At 35.6% G+C, this 21,645-nt stretch overlaps 1 protein-coding gene and 1 non-coding gene across 2 annotated transcripts in view; both read right to left on the reverse strand.

The window, feature by feature from the left end:
* ASXL2 (ASXL transcriptional regulator 2) overlaps positions 1-21,645 on the reverse strand; it is a 130,608-nt gene that overhangs the window by 11,646 nt on the left and 97,317 nt on the right. Inside the window, exons 6-10 of the mRNA XM_007470793.1 lie at positions 18,623-18,738; positions 14,222-14,351; positions 13,274-13,417; positions 5,061-5,224; positions 267-363 (exon numbers count right to left, since the gene is read on the reverse strand). Of these exons, the coding sequence (XP_007470855.1) occupies positions 267-363; positions 5,061-5,224; positions 13,274-13,417; positions 14,222-14,351; positions 18,623-18,738 (651 nt within the window). The remainder of the gene's footprint in view (positions 1-266; positions 364-5,060; positions 5,225-13,273; positions 13,418-14,221; positions 14,352-18,622; positions 18,739-21,645) is intronic.
* TRNAE-UUC (transfer RNA glutamic acid (anticodon UUC)) lies at positions 16,521-16,592 on the reverse strand. Its single transcript has one exon. It is a non-coding gene; the product is annotated as a tRNA-Glu (tRNA).

Here is a 21,645-nt window from a genome sequence, read left to right on the forward strand (position 1 = left end):
TAAAAGTCTATATTTATTTTAGTTTACCAGGTGACTTTAAACCCTTAAAGAAACATGCTGCTAAACTCCTTCTGGAGCCAAACCTGGTTACATGCTCTAAATAAAAGTCTAGCGATGTGTTTCACATAGAATAGCTAGTTCGACCTTATGAAATGTTCTATCCTTTGCTGTCCAAAACTGGGCAAATACCCACTGAGACTCAGAGGTGCAAATATGCCCTCCAAGTGCATACACATCCTAGGAGACACATAAAGTTGAACACTTACCTTCTGAAAGTCTTTCCTTCCAGCCTTGGGCTGCTGAAGTGAAGAACTCATTATTAAGGGCTGAGCCATTTAACTTCATCAGACCATCTGGACCAACCTGGGTCAAAGAATAAGCCACAGAAAGCTTAGAAAGAAAGCCAATTGTATCATGTGGAATTTGACGTTCCTGTCCTTTTAGAAAAGAATGTGTGTAAGTCAAATTTTACAGAAACATGACTGTATCATACCATGCTGCTTATTATGGACACTTCTATTTTATAATGTAATATTATTTTTTTTCTAAAAAACTTCTTTCCTGTTTACCTCTCCTCCCTTCTTCCTCTCCTTTCAATTCCATTCCCCACTGGTTAATTATACTCAAAGAATCATCTGCAAACAAATACATATATAAGAGGTTTTTTCTGAGAGGTTCATTATTTGTTTTACAAAACTGTGACCAAGTTACATACACTACTCTGAAACTTACTTTTCTCACATAATACAAGTGGAAGTCTCTCCAAGCCAACTGGCATAGTTTTAGCTCCTTTATAATAGCTGCAGATTGTTTCACTGTATCAATGTCCCTCAATACATTTACCAATGTCCTGATCATCAACATATTTTGTTTCCAGTGCTTTCCCATAATCAACAAAGCTGCAATAAGCATTCCAGTAAAGATGAATATACTAGTGCTTTTTTCTATGGGATAGGTTCTGAAAGCAAAGAAATGTGTGTGTGTGTGTGTGTGTGTGTGTGTGTGTGTGTGTGTATAACTAAAAGACTATTAGATTATTTTCCAGAAAGGCTAATAAAATAATGCACATTTCTACTAGAAATACACGAGCAGACTCCTTATCTTGTGAACAAGAGATATTAACATGCTATTTAATTTTTGCCTATTAATGAGTTTGAAATGATTAAAATTTCCTTCATCCTGACTATTAGTTTTGTGTATCTTTTTGCATGTTTATTGAATATTTAGATTTGCCATCTAGTGAAATGCCAATTCCTATTATTTGCTCACTACTCAATGAGGATGCTTATTTTTAACTATCTTGTAAGAATCCTTTGCATGTTATACATAGTAAAACTGCCATGTACTTTAAAGATATTTCCTCCAATCTATCTGTTCACTGACTTGATTTGTGATGTCTTGCCAAAAGGTTTTTTTTTTTCCCAAAAGGTTTTAAGATTCTTCTCTGCATCAGAGATTTTATTAACTGTCATTCTGCCCAAAGTTAATATCTAGATTTCTACCAGAATCTCTATGCAGATTTTTCATTAATAAAATGATCTTGGGCTTCCCTGGTGGCGCAGTGGTTGGGAGTCTGCCTGTCGATGCAGGGGACGCGGGTTCGTGCCCCGGTCCAGGAGGATCCCATGTGCCGCGGAGCAGCTGGGCCTGTGAGCCATGGCTGCTGGGCCTGCGTGTCAGAAGCCTGTGCTCCACAGTGGGAGAGGCCACGACAGTGAGAGGCCCGCGTACCGGTAAAAAAGAAAAAAAAAAAAAGATCTTAAAATTCACATGGAAAAAAAATTAATATGAAAAACTGAGAGGCGGGAATTGCCTTTCCAATTATTAAGCATACCACACAAAGCCACTGCAATCAAAACAATTATTACTAGCATTAGAGTGAACAAAGAAATGAGTGAAAGAGGAGAGAGTGCCTATAAATATAAACTGCCTGTAAATGAACAGAATATATAACAAAGATGGTATTTCAAACTGAGAGAAAAAGATGGTCATATAAGTATGTACTGCTGGAACGACTGGCCATCTAGTCAGTAGAAGATACGCTGAGCCACAATTTCAGAACAATATAAAAAATATTCTTGGGCTTCCCTGGTGGCACCATGGTTAAGAATCCGCCTGCCAATGCAGGAGTGGCGGGTTCAAGCCCTGGTCTGGGAAGATCCCACATGCTGCGGAGCAGCTAAGCCCGTGCACCACAGCTACCGAGCCTGCGCTGTAGAGCCTGCGAGCCCCAACTACTGAAGCCCGCGTGCCTAGAGCCTGAGCTCCGCAACAAGAGAAGCCACCACAACGAGAAGCCAGAGCACAAATAAAAAAAAAAAAAAAAAAAAAAGAACTAGGTTTAAAGCCCACACGCAGCAACAAAGCACAATGAAGAGTAGCCCCCACTCGCATATAATTAGTGGGGAAAGGAATTCTGAAATGAGATTTCTAATTTAAATATAAAACCAGTAAAAAAAAAAAGAAAAAAATATTCTAGATGGATTAAAAGACTAAATTTAAGCTTAAAGTCATAAACAATTTTTTGAAGAAAATTTAGGTAACTATTTGGACATCCTAGGGATTAAGGAACTCAACTCACTTTATTTTCTAAATCTATCTGGGCCAATATTATTTTCCCCTGGCCCTAGAGCAGAAATTGGAAACTTTTCCTATTAAGAGATAGACTACGAATAGGCTACATACTCTGTTGCAACAACTCAACTCTTGACACCGTGGCAGAAAGTAGCTATAGATAATATGCAGAAACTAATGGGAGTGGCTGAATGCCAATAAAACTTTATTTACAAAAACAGGCAGTGGGCTGAAATTGGCCTGCGGGCTAGTTTGCTGGCTGCTGATTTGTACTCTATAGATTTGGCAGAGGAGTAACAGGCTTCCCTATGAGGACAGGTCATCCAACATCTCCTTGAATATTCCAGTGCTGTGCAAGTTTCTCCAAAATAAGTCAATCCATTCTACAATTTAATAGCTCCAACTGTTTAAAAAAATGTTGTTTTAACCCCAAATTTGCTTCCTGGAGAAACAAAGAAGTTTACCTCTTCCAAAGAGGCCTTCAAATATATCTGAAGAGAGATGTTTTAACCCATGCCCCTCCCTTATTTCTTTCTCTGGTCTAAATAATGTTTTTCGACTGTTCATTGTTGAGTACTCCATACACTAAAAGATGGTTTCCAATGTTTCATGCTAGTAATAACCAGAATTTTTGATAAACTCCAAATTTCATCTGACAATGGAGCAGAATTTCATTAATAAATTCACTAATAATTTCACTAATAAACTCCATACTCCATATTCTCAGATTACTATGTCCTCCCACCACAGTAACTGAAAAAGACAGGCAAGTAGCCTCCTATTAAAAATACCCCACAGGGGACTTCCCTGGTGGCACAGTGGTTAAGAATTCGCCTGCCAGTGCAGGGGACACGGGTTCGAGCCCTGGTCCAGGAAGATCCCACATGCTGTGGAGCAACTAACCCCATGCCCCACAGCTACTGAGGCCTCACTCTGGAGCCCGCAAGCCACAACTACTGAGCCCGCATGCCACAACTACTGAAGCCTGCGCACCTAGAGCCTGTGCTCTGCAACAAAAAGCCACCGCCATGAGAAACCCGCGCACCACAATGAAGAGCAGCCCCCGCTCCCCACAACTAGAGAAAGCCTGTGCACAGCAACAAAGACCCAACACAGCTAAAAATAAATAAATAAATACATTAAAAAAAAAAAAATACCCCACAGGAATGGGAAGTTGGGTAAGTTTTAAGGTCCCTTTTAATTCCGAAATTACATGTGGCAATTCTCCTTCTAAGACAGGATAAGGGCCATTAGTCAAAAGACAGTTCTGAGGAACCCACACTAGAATTCTATAGATATATCCTCTGTTAGGTCTTGTGTTATTAGTCCCAACCTAAAATTTGAGTCTTTAAAAAAGATGAGAGCAATCCCTAGCAAGAAGAGCTCTCTAAAAACTGCCAAAACGTCAGTCTCCTAACTTGTTCTAACCAAGAACTGGGCATCCCAAAAGCTATAATTTCTTCAAGGATTGTTAAGGTGGGGAGAGCAGCAGCTGGGAAGGATCAGTTTTACTTCTTTGTCCCTACTGCTGGTAGTATACCTGACTTATCTGAACTCCTCAGAAATAGAATCTGACCTTTCACAGGTGCTGATTCATAGCAATATGAAATTGATATCAATATAATCTAGTAGAAGAATGATTTTCAGAATGAGAAAGATTTAGTTTTGACTTTTCTATAGACTAGGGAATATATCTAGTTTTCTTACTGTAAACCAGGGAAAACTACTCTCTCTCATAACGTTTTTATAATAATTAGCAAAAAGTGGAGTGCCTAACAGATTACTTAGAACATAGTTAGGTACTTCGAAATAATCATTAATTAAAAAAAAAAATCTCAGAATTGAACAAACCTCACAAAATCATAATGATCCTTTTGCAGAGGAGGAAACAGAAGATCAAAAGGGGTAGTGACTTGCTAGTCACTCCTTCCTTGATGAAAGCCTAAGTCTTAGACTTTTGCCTTATTCCTGACCAACCTAAATCTCTCTGGTCCCTGCCTAGACTCTTCCAAACCTTTGACATTTCTTCTGGGTACTGTTTTGTTTTTTTAAGGAGTATAACTTATATTGGATTTCAAAACTTATTACTGAAGCAATAAATGTTTGTTTTAGAAAAATTTAACAAAAGAAGGAAAAATAATTAACATTCTTAATCCCATCAAAAATCCATTCAAAAACCCCAGTGTAATGCCTTAAGACAATTCTTCCTCCTGAACTATATTCTGCGGATGTCTACATCCTAATATGATAGCTAGACAAATTTTATTCCATAATCTTGACATTTCTGATAAGAGGGTTCTTTTCCTTTATGAGCCTTATAGGGCCAACCTATTAAGAAATATTATTTCTTGTTTAACACCTTTGATATCACTTCTTTACAGGTACACACAAAAGCCATTTAAAAAGTCCTAAGGAGTTCTAAAGGTGATGATTGAAGGAAGCCCCAGATGGGTTATAAAACTGCTGATATGCCTGAAAGAACGCACCTGTCGATCCACCTCTGGAAGTAGCAGAAGCAGTCGCTGTTGGCAATCTCCAGGAAGGACTGAAAAGGTGTGTTTGTTGATTAGTGCTCGTAGGTTTGTATTAACCAGAATGGAGTCTGGTGTCTCAACATCAATTTCAGCACATTTAGTCCTCTTCATTTGCCCTATAAAAATATGGAAAAGAATCACTTGGGCCTCCTTCACATTCCTGTTTCTATCTAAACTATACCTTCCTCTGCAGTGCAAAAAAACCACAATTGTAAGTACTTTAAAACATCACACTGTGAAGAAGGTAACACTTAAGGTTCTCAGGAATAAACAAAGCCAAGTTCTGTTTGTTCATAAAGGATAAAAGAATATAAGTTATCTTCCCTGAAAAAATGGAATAAAGTCTGTAAAAGTACATCTTTTCCCATACTAAAAATACATTTTATGTTTGAGATTCAATCATTTCTCAATGGAACTAGCAAAGTTTATAATAAATAACACATACACAGAATGACTAAAAAAATGGAAAAATTCAAATATATATATAAATCATACTGAGGCTCTTTCTCCCTTCCCATGATAATTATTTTCATCAATTTTATTTGCATTAGCTAAAACTGTTATGATTGAGTAGCTTAGCAGTCAACAGAAAATCTGTTCACAATAGGAAGGCTTCAGTCTTTCAAAACACTGATGGATTTGAGTACAAAGTTTAAAACTTTTGCACCAAAAAAAAAAAAAAAAAAAGACTAACTTGGAAAAATATTTGCAAGCCACGACAAAAGGTTATTTTATTTTATTTTATTTTTCCAGCTGCACTACGCGGCATGCAGGATCTTAGTTCCCCAACCAGGGATCAAACGCATGCTCCCTGCAAAGGAAGGGCAGAGTCTTAACCACTGGACCACCAGGGAAGTCCCAGAAGGTTACAATTCTTGATATTAAATGTGCATCTATCTATAAATCAACATGAAAAAGATAAATATCACCAAGAGAAAAATGAGCAAAACGAATGAACATGCAATTCATAGTTGACTAACCATAAACAGCTGCTAAGGTATTAATATTTAAAGAAATGTCAGTTAAACTAATGAACATGTTTTGTCTATAAAATGGCAAATATTGCAGTATAGTGACGGGACTATTCACGGAAAAAGCAAAAACCACTTTCAAATAATGCTGGTGGGGCTGAAATCAGTATAATCTTATTAGAAGAAAATATAACAATACACAGAAAAATTTTAAGGTGCATAGGAATCTAAGATCCATAAATTCTACAATTAGGAATACTTGCAGAAAGTTACACAGTCCTGGATGTGGGTGACCTCTGGCTCCTGGCACAAACAAAAGTCATCTCCCTTGATAGGAAAGGATTCCCCTTAACTTAGGGCCATAGGATTCCTACAAATTAAAATCCAGCACTGCCTAACAAAGATTACCCTAACAAACCAGGAGGTATGCCAGTATGACAGAAAATAAGCAGTAACCAGAAATAGAAGATTTAGACCTATAAGTACTGCTATCACTGAAATTGTCACATACATAGAATACAGAATAGCTATGTATAAAATAATTAAAGAAGTAAAGAATGTAATTGTAAAGAGGCTAAAATAATCAGAAATGAACAAAAAGACTTTGAAAAACTAAATTTTAAAAATTGTTGAAATCAGATACCATGAGTGGGTTAAACAGGAGGGAATTACAGCCAAATAATTTATCCAGAATATAGAAAAGACAAATAAAACATTTTGAGAGCTTTAGCAGAAACATGAATGACAGAATGAGAAGGTCTAATACATGTGTGCTTGACTGGAGACCCAGAAAGAAGAAATTAAGAGAGTGGGAAAAGGAAATATTTGAATAATTTGCAGCAATACATTTACCAGATCTGATGAAAACCACAGACCTAAAGATCTAGAAGCAAAACATATTCAAAGCAGGATGAAAAGAAATCCATGCTTAGTAAAACTGCTCATCAAAGAACAAGAAATGGCTTGGAAGCATCCATAGGAAGGGAAAGATTTCCTAAAAAGGAACAGAATAACAGCAAGCATCTTAACAGTGAAGGAATCTGTAACAAATGGGTTAACTATAAAATGCTGAGAGAAAATAACCATCAATCTATAATGATATGTACACTAAACTCTCCTTCAAGAATGAACATAAAACAAAGATATTTACAGAAATAAAACAAAAATTGAGGGCATTTTCTACCAAGAGACATGCTCTAAATAAAGTTCTCAAAAACCTGTACTACAGGAAGGAAAATCACTGCAGATGGATGGGCTGGAATACAATGGAGAAAGATAGACATGCTTGCATAAAACGATAGCATTCTAGTGCCTGATCTGTGAGATTAAAAACAAAGAAGCGAAACGTCAGATAATAATATTATTTAAGTCCAAATAGAAAAAGATCAGTGCTAAATTGTTATAAAGTACTTCCATAGTTCTGGAAGAAAATCAAGATGGCCACTTTTTTGCTAAAAGAATACATCTTAGAAGTTCTCATCACAAGGTAAAAAAAATGTAACTGCATGAGGTGATGAATGTTTACTTACAGTGGTAAGCATTTTGCACTATATACATATATAAATCATCATGTTGCACACCTAAAACTAATAGAACAGAAAGAAATAGAATGTACATAAAACTCAGCAGAGAGAGAAAAAAACTATGAAGGGATTAAAATGGACACCATATAAAAATACTAGCAAACCGAATCCAACAATATACCATGATCATATACCATGATTAAAGTGGGATTTATCCCAGGGATGAAAGGATTCTTCGATATATGCAAATCAATCAATGTGATACACCACATTAACAAACTAAAGAATAAAAACCATATTATCATCTCAATAGATGCAGAAAATCTTTTGACAAAATTCAACACCCACTTATGATAAAAACTCTCCAGGAAGTGGGCATAGAGGGAACCTACCTCAACATAATAAAGGCCATATATGACAAACCCACAGCTAACATCATTCTCAATTGTGAAAAACTGAACTTCCTCTAAGATCAGGAACAAGATACAGATGTCCACTCTCGCCACTTTTATGCAACATAGTTTTGAAAGTTCTAGCCATGGCAATCAGAGAAGAAAAAGAAATAAAATGAATCTGTATTGGAAAAGAGGAAGTAAAACTATCACTGTTTGCAGATGACACGATACTATACACAGAAAATCCTGAAGGCTACCAGAAAACTACTGGAGCTCACCAATGAATTTGGTAAAGTTGCAGGACACAAAATTAATACACAGAAATCTCTTGCATTCCTATACACTAACAACAAAAGATCAGAAAGAGAAATTAAGGAAACAATTCCATTTACCACTGCATCAAAATGAAAAAAATACCCAGGAATAAATCTACCTTAGGAGACAAAAGACTACTCAGAAAACTATAAAATGCTGAGGAAAGAATTCAAAGATGACAGAAACAGATGGAGAGATATACGATGTTTCTGGATTAGAAGAATCAATATTGCCAAAATGACTATACTACCCAAAACAATCTACAGATTCAATGCAATACCTATCAAATTACCAATGGCATTTTTCACAGAACTAGAACAAAAAGTTTTACAATTTGTATGGAAACATAGAAGACTCAGAATAGCCAAAGCAATCTGGAGAAAGAAAAATGGAGCTAGAGGAATCAGTCTCGCTGACTTCAGACTATACTACAAAGCTACTGTAATCAAAATTGCATGGTACTGACACAAAAACAGAAATATAGATTAATGGAACAGGATAGAAAGTCCAGAGATAAATCCATGCACCTATGGTCAACTAATCTATGACAAAGGAGGCAAGCATATACAATGGAGAAAAGACAGTCTCAAGGAATTCTCAAGGAATTAATCTCCAAAATATACAAACAGCTCATGCAGCTCTATGTCAAAAAAACAAACAACTCAATCAAAAAATGGGCACAAGATCTAAATAGACAGTTCCCCAAAGAAGACATGCAGATGGCCAAAAAACACATGAAAAGATGCTCAACATCATTATCAGAGAAATGCACATCAAAACTACAATGTGGTATCACCTCATACCAGGCAGAATGGCCATCATCAAAAAGTCTACAAACAATAAATACTGGAGAGTGTGTGGAGAAAACGGAACCCTTCTACACTGTTGGTGGGAATATAAATTGGTACAACTACCATGGAGAACAGTATGGAGGCTCCTTAAAAAATAAAAACTACCATATGACCCAGCAATTGCACTCCTGGGCATATATCTGGAAAAAAAATCACAACCCGAAGGGATACATGCACCTTAATGTTCATTGCAGCACTATTTACAACAGCCAAGACATGGAAGCAACCTAAATGTCCATCAACAGAGGAATGGATAAAGACGTCGTACATATATACAATGAAATATTACTCAGCCATAAAAAAGAATGAAATAATGCAATTTGCAGCAACATGGATGGACCTAGAGATTATCATACTAAGTGAAGTAAGTCAGAAACACAAAGACAAATATTATATGATATCACTCATATGTGGAATATAATTAAAAAGAAATACAAATGAACTTATTTACAAAACAGAAGCAGACTTATAGAAAACAAACTTATGGTTACCAAAGGGGAAATGTGGTGGGGAGGGATAAATCAGGAGCTTGGGATGAACACATGCACACTATTATATAAGACAGATAACCAACAAGGACCTACTGTATAGCACCGGGAACTCTACCCAATATTCTGTGATAACCTATATGAGAAAAGAATCTAAAAAAGAATGAATGTATGTATATGTATAACTGAATCACTTTGCTATATACCTGAAACTAATACAAAGTTGTAAATCAACTATACTCCAATAAAAAACTTTTTTAAAATTAATTAATTATTTATTTTGGCTGCACTGAGCAGCATGTGGGGTCTTAGTTCCCCAACCAGGAATGGAATCCGAGGCCCCTGCAGGGGAAGGGTGGATTCTTAACCACTTGACTGCCAGGGAAATCCCTCCAATAAAAATTAAAAAAAAAAAAAAAAAAAAAGAGGCAAGCCAAAAAAAATTTGTTATTCATTAAAAAAAAGAGAAACAAACAAATAAAATCAGGACAAAGATCAACAAAAAAATAAGACTGTAGAAACAAGTCCAAATAGATTAACAATCACAATAAATATAAATGGATAAAATTCACCAAAGAAAAAAGATTTACATATTGAATTGAAAATAAAGAAAATTCAGCTAGCTATACACTGTGTAAAGAGATATACCTAAAGTACAAGGACATAGAAATGAACAAAGTAAAAATGTAACAGGCAAAAACTAACCATAGGAAAACTGGTGCACCTCTAGTAATATCAAACGAAAGACACTTTAAGTAAAACACTTAATCAGAGATTGACAAGGTAAAAAAAAGGGGGGAGGTTCAATCCACCAGGAACATTTTAAACTTGAAAATATCTAATATAAGGTAGCTTCAAAATATGTGAAATGAAAACTGACAGAACATCAGGGATAACTGAACAAAGCCACCATTAGGATAGGAGATTTCAACACATCTCCCTCAATTATTAATAAATCAAGCCATACCAAAAGCAGCCCAAAAAACAAGGGAGGGAAAAGGCTGAACTATTTTTCAGATAAACGAGCTTGATCCCATCAACACAGAATTCTGTGAATAACTACAGTACACTTATCAAGTTCATTATCAGTATTCCAAAAATGCAGGTCTCCATAAATTTGAAATATTAGTAGTAATTATAACAACAATGATCAATAACAGCAGCAGTAAACACATTTATATAGGGCTTCCTAAGTGTCAGGCACTATTTTAAACACTGACACGTATTAACTCATTTGTTTTTCATACAACCTTATTTGCATGAAAGAAGATGAATTTTCATTTATTTCTTGGCCATTAGGTCAAACTTAAATTTGCCATGCCTTCTTTTTCTATAGTTAATTTTAACTAGTTGTGTTATAAAAGTCAGAAATTCTTGGCCCATACTTTCTTAATTTTGTAACTCCACGTTTCAACTGCAATTGAATGAAGACACTAAAATTGTGACTTTAACTGAATTTACGTAGAATATTGGCTCTATAAGGAAGAAACTTTGTTCTGTTTATCACCATATCTCTTGGGCCCTAAACCTGTGCTTGGCATATTAGTATACCTTCTATAAGTATTTGTTGACTAAATGAATATTTTAATTTTTTAAATTTTTGGCCACGCCACACACCATGTGCAATCTTAGTTCCCCGACCAAGGATCGAACCGAACCCGTGCCCCCTGCCTTGGAAGCATGGAGTCTTAACCACTGGAGCACCAGGAAGTCCCAATAAATGAATATTTTTAATCTTTGGCAGTGCGACTGATGCTCAAAGGGCATATTCAGTTTAAGGCAGATACTGTCTCCAAGAAAAATGTACCAATTTACAATCCCACCTAGATTCAAACCAGATTTTTACAAAGAACTTGTCTGAAAATATTAATTCTATTCTCACACTTAATACTTTGGAAGGGTCTTTCCTTTAGAATTTTGTTGGCATTGCTGCACTATCGTTTAGCTTCTGTGTTGCTGTTGAGATGTCTGCCGTCCCAATTCTTGAATCTTTACATGTGAACTACTTTTTTTTCTTTGGAATCTTCTCGTTATCCTAGATGTTTTGAAATTTCAAAAGAATGGTCTTGGAACAGGTTTCTTTATGTTCATGTTTCTTGACAGGAATCACGTACTTTCAGTCTGGAATCTGTGGCTTTCAATTCTACAGAATTTTCTTGTATTATTTCTCTTATCATTTACCTTCCTTTCAATTTCTGTTCTTCTTTTCTGACACTCCTACTGTTTAAGACATTGGACAGCCTAGATTGGTGTTCCTACTTTCTTACCTTCTCTCTCCTTTGGCCTATGTTCTGGGAAATGTCTTCACCTCTAACTTTTAGTATTTCTATTAAAATGTTTTGATTTTTGCTACCATGTTATTTAATACCCTGGTACTCTTTATTTTCTTATTTTTAAAATAGTATTCTGTTCTTTCATGGATGCAGTATCATCTTTTCTTTCTGTGGATATTATAGTTTTTAAAGTTATTTGTTTATTAAGTTTTTTCCTTCCTGAACTGTTTCTTCTGAGTCTGTATTTCAGATTCTCTCATGACAGAGGTTTTCTTCAAAGGTGATCCTTAGTAATCACAAGTAAAAGAGAGGCACTAAAAAGACTGACTGAAAATTTTGGGTGCCTGGGTGCATCCTGTAGACTGGTGAGCTCCACAGAAGTATGATCAAGATGATCTCTTTTAGTTGCGAATCTATAAATTTGCCTGCAGATTTTTTTTCTGAGGCTATTCAATTTCTTTAGGGACCAATCCCACAATCTCTTGCTGAAGCATAGGTGGGGAGGAGGAACAGAGTAATGGAGGTAGAAATATGCCTCATTACTAACATTCTGGAAACCAAGCAAGCAGGAGGATCACTAGTATTTGTATTTTACTTGATTTCCCTGAGTCCGGTACATTGCCTCATTATCTGTCCTCAGTTATGTGTGGTGTCTCTGAATTTCAAGTCTAGATGGTTTAATTTCACCTCAAAATAAATCTCCTGTCTCCTGCTAGGCTGAGGCATCAAACTTCTTCTTATTAACTTTCAAAGGTTTTTCTTTTCAACCCTATGCTTCATCTTTCTCTACTATGAGAAAGATATCTCAGTCCTTGATACAGTATCTCCAATTCATAAACCTTTCTGGTTCTCTACAGGCTCAGCTGGCTTGCTGACTACTGGCGTCTGCTCCTCAGCTCTGTGAAAGACTCCATCCAGTTTTCTTTTCTTTCAAAATCTGTTGATATTTCCTGTCCATCTGTTGCCTCCTTATTTTCTTCACCCTAATGGGTTTAATCTTTTGTATTTCCATATTCTCACTTTATAGTGGGATTTTAGAGGAAGCAGGAAAAGGGGTTTGGTTTGCCATGTTTAATTATAAGCCCTTCTACCTTTCTGTACACAGAGATAAAAGGCAAATAATGCTGGATAAAGAAACCTCTTGTCAGAAAGAGAAATAAACCACAAAATGTCTGATAACAGATCTCATTCTGAAATGAAGTTTGATAGACAGGACAGGAAGAACATGAAAACAGTCAAGAGCTCAAAGGTGAACAGGAAGGAGCAATTAAGCCAAACAGTTGATGTATTTCAAACACAGAGTTGAAAATTTAAGGTGCGAGAACTGAGGTCTTTGTAAATTAACTTACTTGTGTGAAGCCTGTCAGACCTCTGGAATGACTTCTTTCCCAGGCCTAGCAAAGGATTTTCCACTTTAACTGAAGAAGAAAAGCTAGAGTTTGAGTTCTGAGGGCTGCTTGACTGTCCATCAGATTGCTTTCCTTCCCATATCACTAGGGGAAAAAATATATATGTATAAACATATTAAAAATATATATAAAATATGACCCTGAGGGTATAAACAGAAACTAAACAATCAATCAAATGAACAATTAAATCATTCAACGCTAACCAAAGGAGTTATGTATGAGGCAATGTGACCCTTCAAATGTGTTCTGAGTCTGAGAATTAGGAGTCAAAAAGTAAAATAAAATCCCTTTCCTCCTCCCAGCACATTATTTGCTTCTGGTGGTAAATTTCCTTCCTAACAAAAATGCAAAGTTCTGCAAGACAGTTTAAATCTGGCCAACTCATATAATCAGCTGGCATCAAACTAAATTGTGTAATAAAATACAAAGCCTGTATCTAGACCAGTTTAAATTCAAAACAAAATAAGCAATAACAACAAAAAATCCAAAGGCCTGTGGATATGTCCAATGGAAACCCAAATGTATCAAGAATTCTTAGGAAAACCCTTTATTTTTAAAGGAGAGAACCAGTGAAGAGTTCAGTGTGAGCATCTTGGAAACATCATCTTTATAAGGTTACTAATTAGAGGCTTCCAAATATTATTAGTTTAGACATATTGAAAGTTAGTCATTGATCTTATTCTAACATGCAAATCCCAATGATGTATTTTTTAACAACTGTATGATTACTCTGCATAAATTTCCCCCTTTACCCTAGAAGGATTTATACTGATGATCTGGCAGTAATATAATACAGTAATTTAAAAATAAAGGATATAGTATATGAATCTGGTATACAAAAACACTGGAAAAAGAAACTTTCACTGAAAAGACATTCAGTCTGCCTACCAGGTTTGGCAGGTACAGCGTCACTGGCTGCTTTGACAGTCTTCAGAGAGAGGTGCTGGTTGGAGGAGATGGACATGCTTGGCCTGCATTGCTGCTGCTGCTGTTTCTTCTGCTGTTGCTGTTTTAGAGCCTATAAAGAGAAAACTGACTGTAAGAAACAAAACAAATCAGTTTTTAGTAATAACAAAAAAATAAATGACTTCAAGTGGTGAAGAAGAGTATGCTGATTATCCGATTTCTTTGAAATCCATCAAAGTAAACAAAAATCTAAACTAATTAAACACAAGGCTTAAATAATCCTTAAGAGTTTCGATATTTTTTTTACCAATGTTCTCCTTTAAATAAATGTGAGAAATTGTCATTAACATTTTTAGAGCTTAAAAATCACCAGTAAGCCATGGACTTCTCATACTTGTAGTAGCAGAGAATTAGATGTTTTCAATCATTCTGAAAATAGAATTCTAAGCCCTGGACCAAGGAGAGTCCCATTTGCATCAACTTTATGTAGAAATGTAAATATTTAGCTTACGTATGTTTCAGAGGTTCTGCATTTGAACAAAAGGTTGTAAATAACTACTTGAATTTGATCTCAGGTAAGAGCAGTAAGATTTGGCCCAATGACCAAATAAATCTCAGCAATTTATAGCAATGCAGTAAACTGAAGGGAAGGAAGACTGGAAAACATGGGTTCTAAGAACAGTGTAATTCCTTCTGGTTATTTCAGAATATTTTAATTTCTATGACGTTCTTAGTTTAGAGAATATACTAAACTATTTAGAATGAACAGAAAGACAAATAGCTTCCCAGATTTTAATCATAAAGATATATAAAGGCTATTTTTAAACTCAAGGGTTTAAAAAGAAAAAAAGACAGAAACTAAGAAAGTAAAACTACATTTCAGGAAAAAGTTGAACATCTACGACCTCATTAAAATGCCAGTTTAAGCTTTAACCTTCACGACCATCATGTAGAAAAGTGTGGAATAACTGCCTACTTGTCTCCCATTCCCTTTTCACAATATGGTTTTCTCCTTTTCACATTCACATATACCTCTGGCTATGCCATGCAAGCACAGTGGCAACACTTGATCTCCTTGATCTAAGCTGTCAGTGGAGAAAAGAAACTGAGAGAGTCAGGTATCTGGCTTACATTCACCTACAACATTTATAATAGGTGAGGCAGAAGCATAATGTCAGTGTTGTCTGATCACTGATTACAGCTTGTCTCTCATTCTTTGCAATCAGAACAGAAAATGTTTGTAAGCTTCCTGTGTGGCAGCCATTAGTATTCATTCCTTTCTATTCACAGTACCTAGGTCATTCTAAGTTAATGCAAAATTTAATAGAGCCACTTGATCTTATCTATTTCTGCTATGATCATGTAAATTCAGATATATGATGAAAACAAAATAACTTACAGCCTCTCTGTTTAAGAACTGTACTCGGTTTTCCCCTCCCTCAGTAGCTTACAAACCCTGTTCTAATTCTGTTTAAAATTTAAAAAGCAAACAACAAAAAAACCCTTCACTGGGGTAAAGGATAACTTACACTGAAATAAGTTTTCTCACCTAATAATATGAAAAACATATACTGGAGGCAAGGCCTTACTTTACATACCAACAACCTAATTTATATAATTTCTCATACTGGTATTCCTTAAAGAAAATACAGTATTTGACTCCTGAGATTGCAGGAGAATAATACAGAGCAGTATATATGTCATGAATAAGCTAACAAGTTTTACTAAAATACTTGCCTTTTCTCTGTGGAAAAGAGGCATCTCATACTTTTTTTTTTTTTAATTAACATCTTTATTGGAGTATAATTACTTTACAATAGTGTGTTAGTATCTGCTTTATAACAAAGTGCATCTCATACTTCTTAAACTCTTGCAAAGAATGTGTAAAAATACAAGTGCTGCAGGATACCCAGGCAGATTGTAATTAACCTTATCAAATTTTTGGACATCTTTTAATAAAAACACTTTTGGTTTAAACACTTTAAGACCTACTTAATTAATTTTTTGTTGTTGTTGTGGTACGCGGGCCTCTCACTGTTGTGGCCTCTCCCGTTGTGGAGCACAGGCTCTGGACTTGCAGGCTCAGCGGCCATGGCTCACGGGCCGAGCCGCTCCGCGGCATGTGGGATCTTCCCAGACCGGGGCACAAACTTGGGTCTCCTGAATTGGCAGGCGGACTCTCAACCACTGTGCCACCAGGGAAGCCCATAATTAAAAAAATTTTATCTCATCTATCTATCTATCTATCTAGGGCTGCACTGCGCAGCTTATGGGATCTTAGTTCCCTGACCAGGGATTGAACCTGGGTCCCAGCAGTGAAAGCGCTGAGTCCTAACCACTGGACTGCCAGAGAACTCCCTTAAAATTTTAATTAAACACTTATGACATGAATACATTTTTACCATTTAATTCAAACATAAAGCTAAAACTCTCTTTTGCCCACCACTCAGTCTTGTTCCCCAATCCTCAAAGATAACCACAGTCATCAATTTATTTTTCCTTATTGAGCTTTTTTTTTTAAATTTATTTATTTATTTTTGGCTGTGTTGGGTCTTCGTTTCTGTGCGAGGGCTTTCTCTAGTTGTGGCAAGGGGGGCCACTCTTCATCGCGGTGCGTTGGGCCTCTCACTATCGCTGCCTCTCTTGTTCTCTGCGGAGCACAGGCTCCAGACACGCAGGCTCAGTAATTGTAGCTCACGGACCCAGTTGCTCCGTGGCATGTGGGATCTTCCCAGACCAGGGCTCGAACCCGTGTCCCGTGCATAAGCAGGCAGATTCTCAACCACTGCGCCACCAGGGAAGCCCCTTATTGAGCTTTTTTTACACTTACATTGTATGTATGTGTTTGTGTGTATATACAGATTCATATTTCCATTAAAAATATACTATTGTTCTGGGTATGTATGTGGCTATGTGTATGTTTTTAATGAATGTTGTAACACAACTTGATTTTAATGATTAAACATTATAGTGTGGTGATGTTTCCATGTCTATGCATACAGAAAAACTTAATTACAAGGTAAACTTTTAACCCTGTATAATTTTCTAGCATATGTATATGCCGCTGTTTATTAAGGAATTCATATATATATATATATATATATATATATATATCTCCACTTTCAAGTTTTTGCTATTACAAACTTTAATGCAAACATCTTCCTGTGTGTGTGTGTGTGTGTGTGTGTGTGTGTATGTAAGTATGTATGAATACATGCATTTTTCTAAGATAAGTTCCCAAATATTTAACTACTTAGTCATGGGGGATATGCATTTAAAATTTTAATAAACATAAAATTTCTCTCCAAAGTAGCTATAAGAATTTATATCCCACCAGCAAACTACAAGTAGTCATTTTCCCACATACTTGACAGTGCTTGTGCTTGATGTTATAATTAAGCTGTATTATATATACTAATCTGAGGATAAAATTAGTCTGTGCCCTTAATTATTAGTCAAATTTAAATTTACTGATAATTTGCATTTCAAAAAATAGAAAGCAAATTCTTTGAAAAGCCCAATAAAATAGTCGGCAAGTAACACTGAGAAAAAAGAAGATACATCACAAATGAACAACACTGATGAACAAAAGAGAAACATAAAAAACAATACTATGTACAACTTTATACCAATATTTGAAAAAAATCAAGTGAAATGGAGCATTTTCTAAGAAAAGTAAATTTCCAAAATTGGCTCAAAAATCAGAAAATCAAGAGATCAGTAGTAGTAGATGAAATTGCAATGCTAGGAAAACAGTTGTAAAAGTGAGATTTGCAGAACTTGCAGGGGAAAAAAATACTTTCTATGATTTTTTCCAAAAATCAGAAAAATAATAGAGGGCTTTACAACTTATTTTAGATGCTAAGAACAATCCTGATTCCAAAACTGTATAAGGATAGTACAAGAAAATAACAAAATCGAAGCTAAAATCTTAAATAAGAAAATTCCATTAACATATTAAAAATTATATAACAAACATATAGGGTTTATTCCAGAGAGCTAACAATACATTAACATTAGAAAGTCTAGCCCTGGAATTCCGTATATTGGTTGACTTAAAGAGAAAGGCTACCTGATCATCTTCATAAATGCTGAAGAAACTCAACCTGAAAAATTCAATACCTACTCTTAATTAAACACACACACACATACACACACACCCCTCACAGCAAACTGGAAACTAATGAGGAACTTTTAAAATGTGATAAAAAGAGTATCTACCATAAACCTGTAACACAGAGGTGCATAACTTACTAAATACAAAGTGGGAAACCACACAAAATTCCTCCCTAACGTCCTTTCAAGAAATTTTCACTGACTGCCAGAATCATGCATTTTTAATGTAGGAGATTATAATTCTGATAAACAGAATAGCATGATTACCTGCTTTAGTGCCTTCTTGCTGTGCTTCTGTGACGGAGAAATGACTTTACCTGCTGGAATGGTGGGTGATGGGCAGCCTGACTGAGGAGAGGATGGTTGTGACAGTCTAGACGATACTAGGGAGGAAAATGACAATGAAAAGTTTTGTTATTAGAGGTGATATCAAGCACCATTCCTTCCCCAATCATATGCTGCTACCTGTATTAAGAACTGTGACCAAACACTTTTGGGAAGGATCTTCTTTTTGGAGTTCTACTGCAAACAGCCTCCCTTTTCAGTTTATTTCCTCAGAAAGCTCTAGTGAAGGATGATAGGATGGGGAAGGGATGGATGTTAGTATTCATTACTTCTTTAATTCTTTAATTTTTCAATAGAATTGACTGAAGAAGCAGGAAGTAGAATATAAACCATGAGTCATCAACTAAGATAAAACTTAGAAAAGATGCTAGAGCCCGCTGGACAGTATCTATGTTCTTAAGGTAAATCTAATAACAACATGATATTGTGGAAGAGCCCTGGGTTGATAGAATGGGTTCCAGTTTTCCCTATCTTTAAAATGGAAGGCAATAAGGCCATTCCACCTCAAACACTACCATAGCTTTAATTTTTATATTCCTTCATCTCTTACATCAATAGTTTTAGGTCTACCCATGTGAAAGGGTACTTTAGGATTTCTCTGATGGAATCAGTGTAGGTTTGCACAGGATGTAACCACTCTCTACTTCATCACCAGCTGTTTTATAACTCATCAGAGCTTAGCCAAACCTTAGTATTACGTGAATGAGGGTTTTCCCTTCAAGGGCCTATACCTCTTATAATAAATAGCAATTAGATCTTTATGTTCTATAAAGTTCAACAGTGTATTATTTATGATACGAGATAACAAAAGAAATTGCTGATTCAGACCCCTTAATAATAAAAATAATAATCACTACTGCTAGTGATGACTCTCAAAGAATCCATGTTTACTAATGCCTTCTTTCAAAGTAGCTGGACTGAAAGGGCCTGGATAGCAAAATGGCATATCTCATGGTATGGCTAACGAGTCTTAAGATACCATATGAAGTATGCTGGCAGGTAGCTACCTGACATAAGAATGTAGAAACATGGTTCACTGGAATACATAAGTTTTGGAATATGGCATTTCAATGGACTCTTACATGTCCTAAGAAAGGAATGCACAGTAGACAACATTTAAAGAGGACAACAGTAGACAATGTTAAGAAGAAGACCTATCATAGTTAGCTTTAGCTTTGTATCCCAACCCTTATAATAAGGTTATATATGGGAAAGAACTGACATACAGTAAGCGTGGCGTTAAAAAAAAAAATTCACTGTAATATACAATACAAAAAATGGAGTTGGATAATTCTTGAGATGGTTAAGCAACAAAAAGAAACCATATCCTTAGTGCACTTAGATGTTGACCAATTTTTTAAAATAACAGTTTCACTGAGATATAACTTATATGCCACACAATTCACCTAAAGTGTACAACTCAATGGCTTTTAATATATTTGCAAAGTTGTGTAACCATCATCACAATCAATTTTCATCACCCACTAAAAAAACCCTGTACTGGTTAGCTGTCACTCCTCTTTCCCCTAACCCACTCCCCTAGTCCAAGGTAATCACCAATCTATTTTTTGTCCCTATGCACTTGCCTATTCTGGACATTTCATATAAATGGTATCACACAATATGTGCTGTTTTCTGAATGGCTTTTTTTTACTTAGCATGTTTTAAAGATTCACCTCTATTAGAGCATGTATCAATACTTTATTCCTTTTTATCATCAAATAATATTCTATTGTATGCATAGCCACATTTTGTTATTCATTAGCTGATTTGACATTTGAGTTGCTCAAAAGGACATTTGAGTTGCTTCCACGTTTTGCCATTACGAACACTCGTTAGCAGAATTTTGTGTTGGACATATGTTTTCAATTCTCCTGGGTTCATACCTAAAAGTGAAATTGCTGGTTTTTTCAGTAACTCTATGTTTAAACTCTTTGAGGAAGTGCTAAACTAATTTCCAAGATGGCTGAACCATTTTTTACAATTCCACCAGAAATGTATGAGTGTTCTAATTTCTCCATATCCTTGTCAACATTTGATATTGTCTGTCTTTTTTATTTGAGCAATGTTTTTAAAGGGACATTATGAAAATAAAGCTAAAAACTATTAATATTTAACTATATTTATTTTCACATCCTCACCTGTCCCAATAACTGTCTGAAAATAAACAGAAAACAAATGACCAAGCCAAAATGACCCCATTAAAGAACATATGAATTCTACTTTGTAGCCTGGAAAAGAGATAATAAAGCTATCTGTAATTACCAGGGCAAACTGTTTGGAATGTTTCCCTTTAAGGCAAAAGCCCTTTCTAACAAATGAATCCATAAACGTATCTCAAAGCCAACTGAAATAAATCACGAAAATTCCAGGACCCACCAATGAGGAATACCTCCCAGTACTTAATGCCAAGCACTGGTCTCATAACTTTAATGAAACTTAAACTTTACTCTAACTTTTAAATATTAAAGGTTCAGAACTACGAACAGCAAATAAGATTTAAACACATGTTGAGAAACTCATCTCTTTTAATTCCTTTTAGTGTCTACATTGTCTCCAAGACACATAACTTTATTAGAGCAACCATGAATTAAACATCGTCTATGTGCCTAATGCTGTGCTACGTTCATTTGAACAGAATTTCATTGAACTCTTGTAACTACCCTCTAAGATGGGTACAACTTCTCTTTCTACCCCCACCCAATCTCCTACAATTCTATCCTCTGAGATAACTAAATAATATAGTTGGGATGGCATCCTTGCTGACATTTTTCTATGCAAAAAAAAAAAAAAGAAAAAATTTCAAGGATATACATTTATAAATAAATAAATATACACACCTGCATATTGTGATGGTATTATCTAAATTTTCCCTATCTGGAAATTTAATTAGCCTGACCAAGGACACAGCTAGTAAGGAGCACAACCAAGATTTGGACTCTGTA

This window comes from Lipotes vexillifer, unplaced genomic scaffold (genome assembly GCF_000442215.2).
Source record: "Lipotes vexillifer unplaced genomic scaffold, Lipotes_vexillifer_v1.1 scaffold717, whole genome shotgun sequence".
NCBI lineage: Eukaryota > Metazoa > Chordata > Mammalia > Artiodactyla > Lipotidae > Lipotes > Lipotes vexillifer.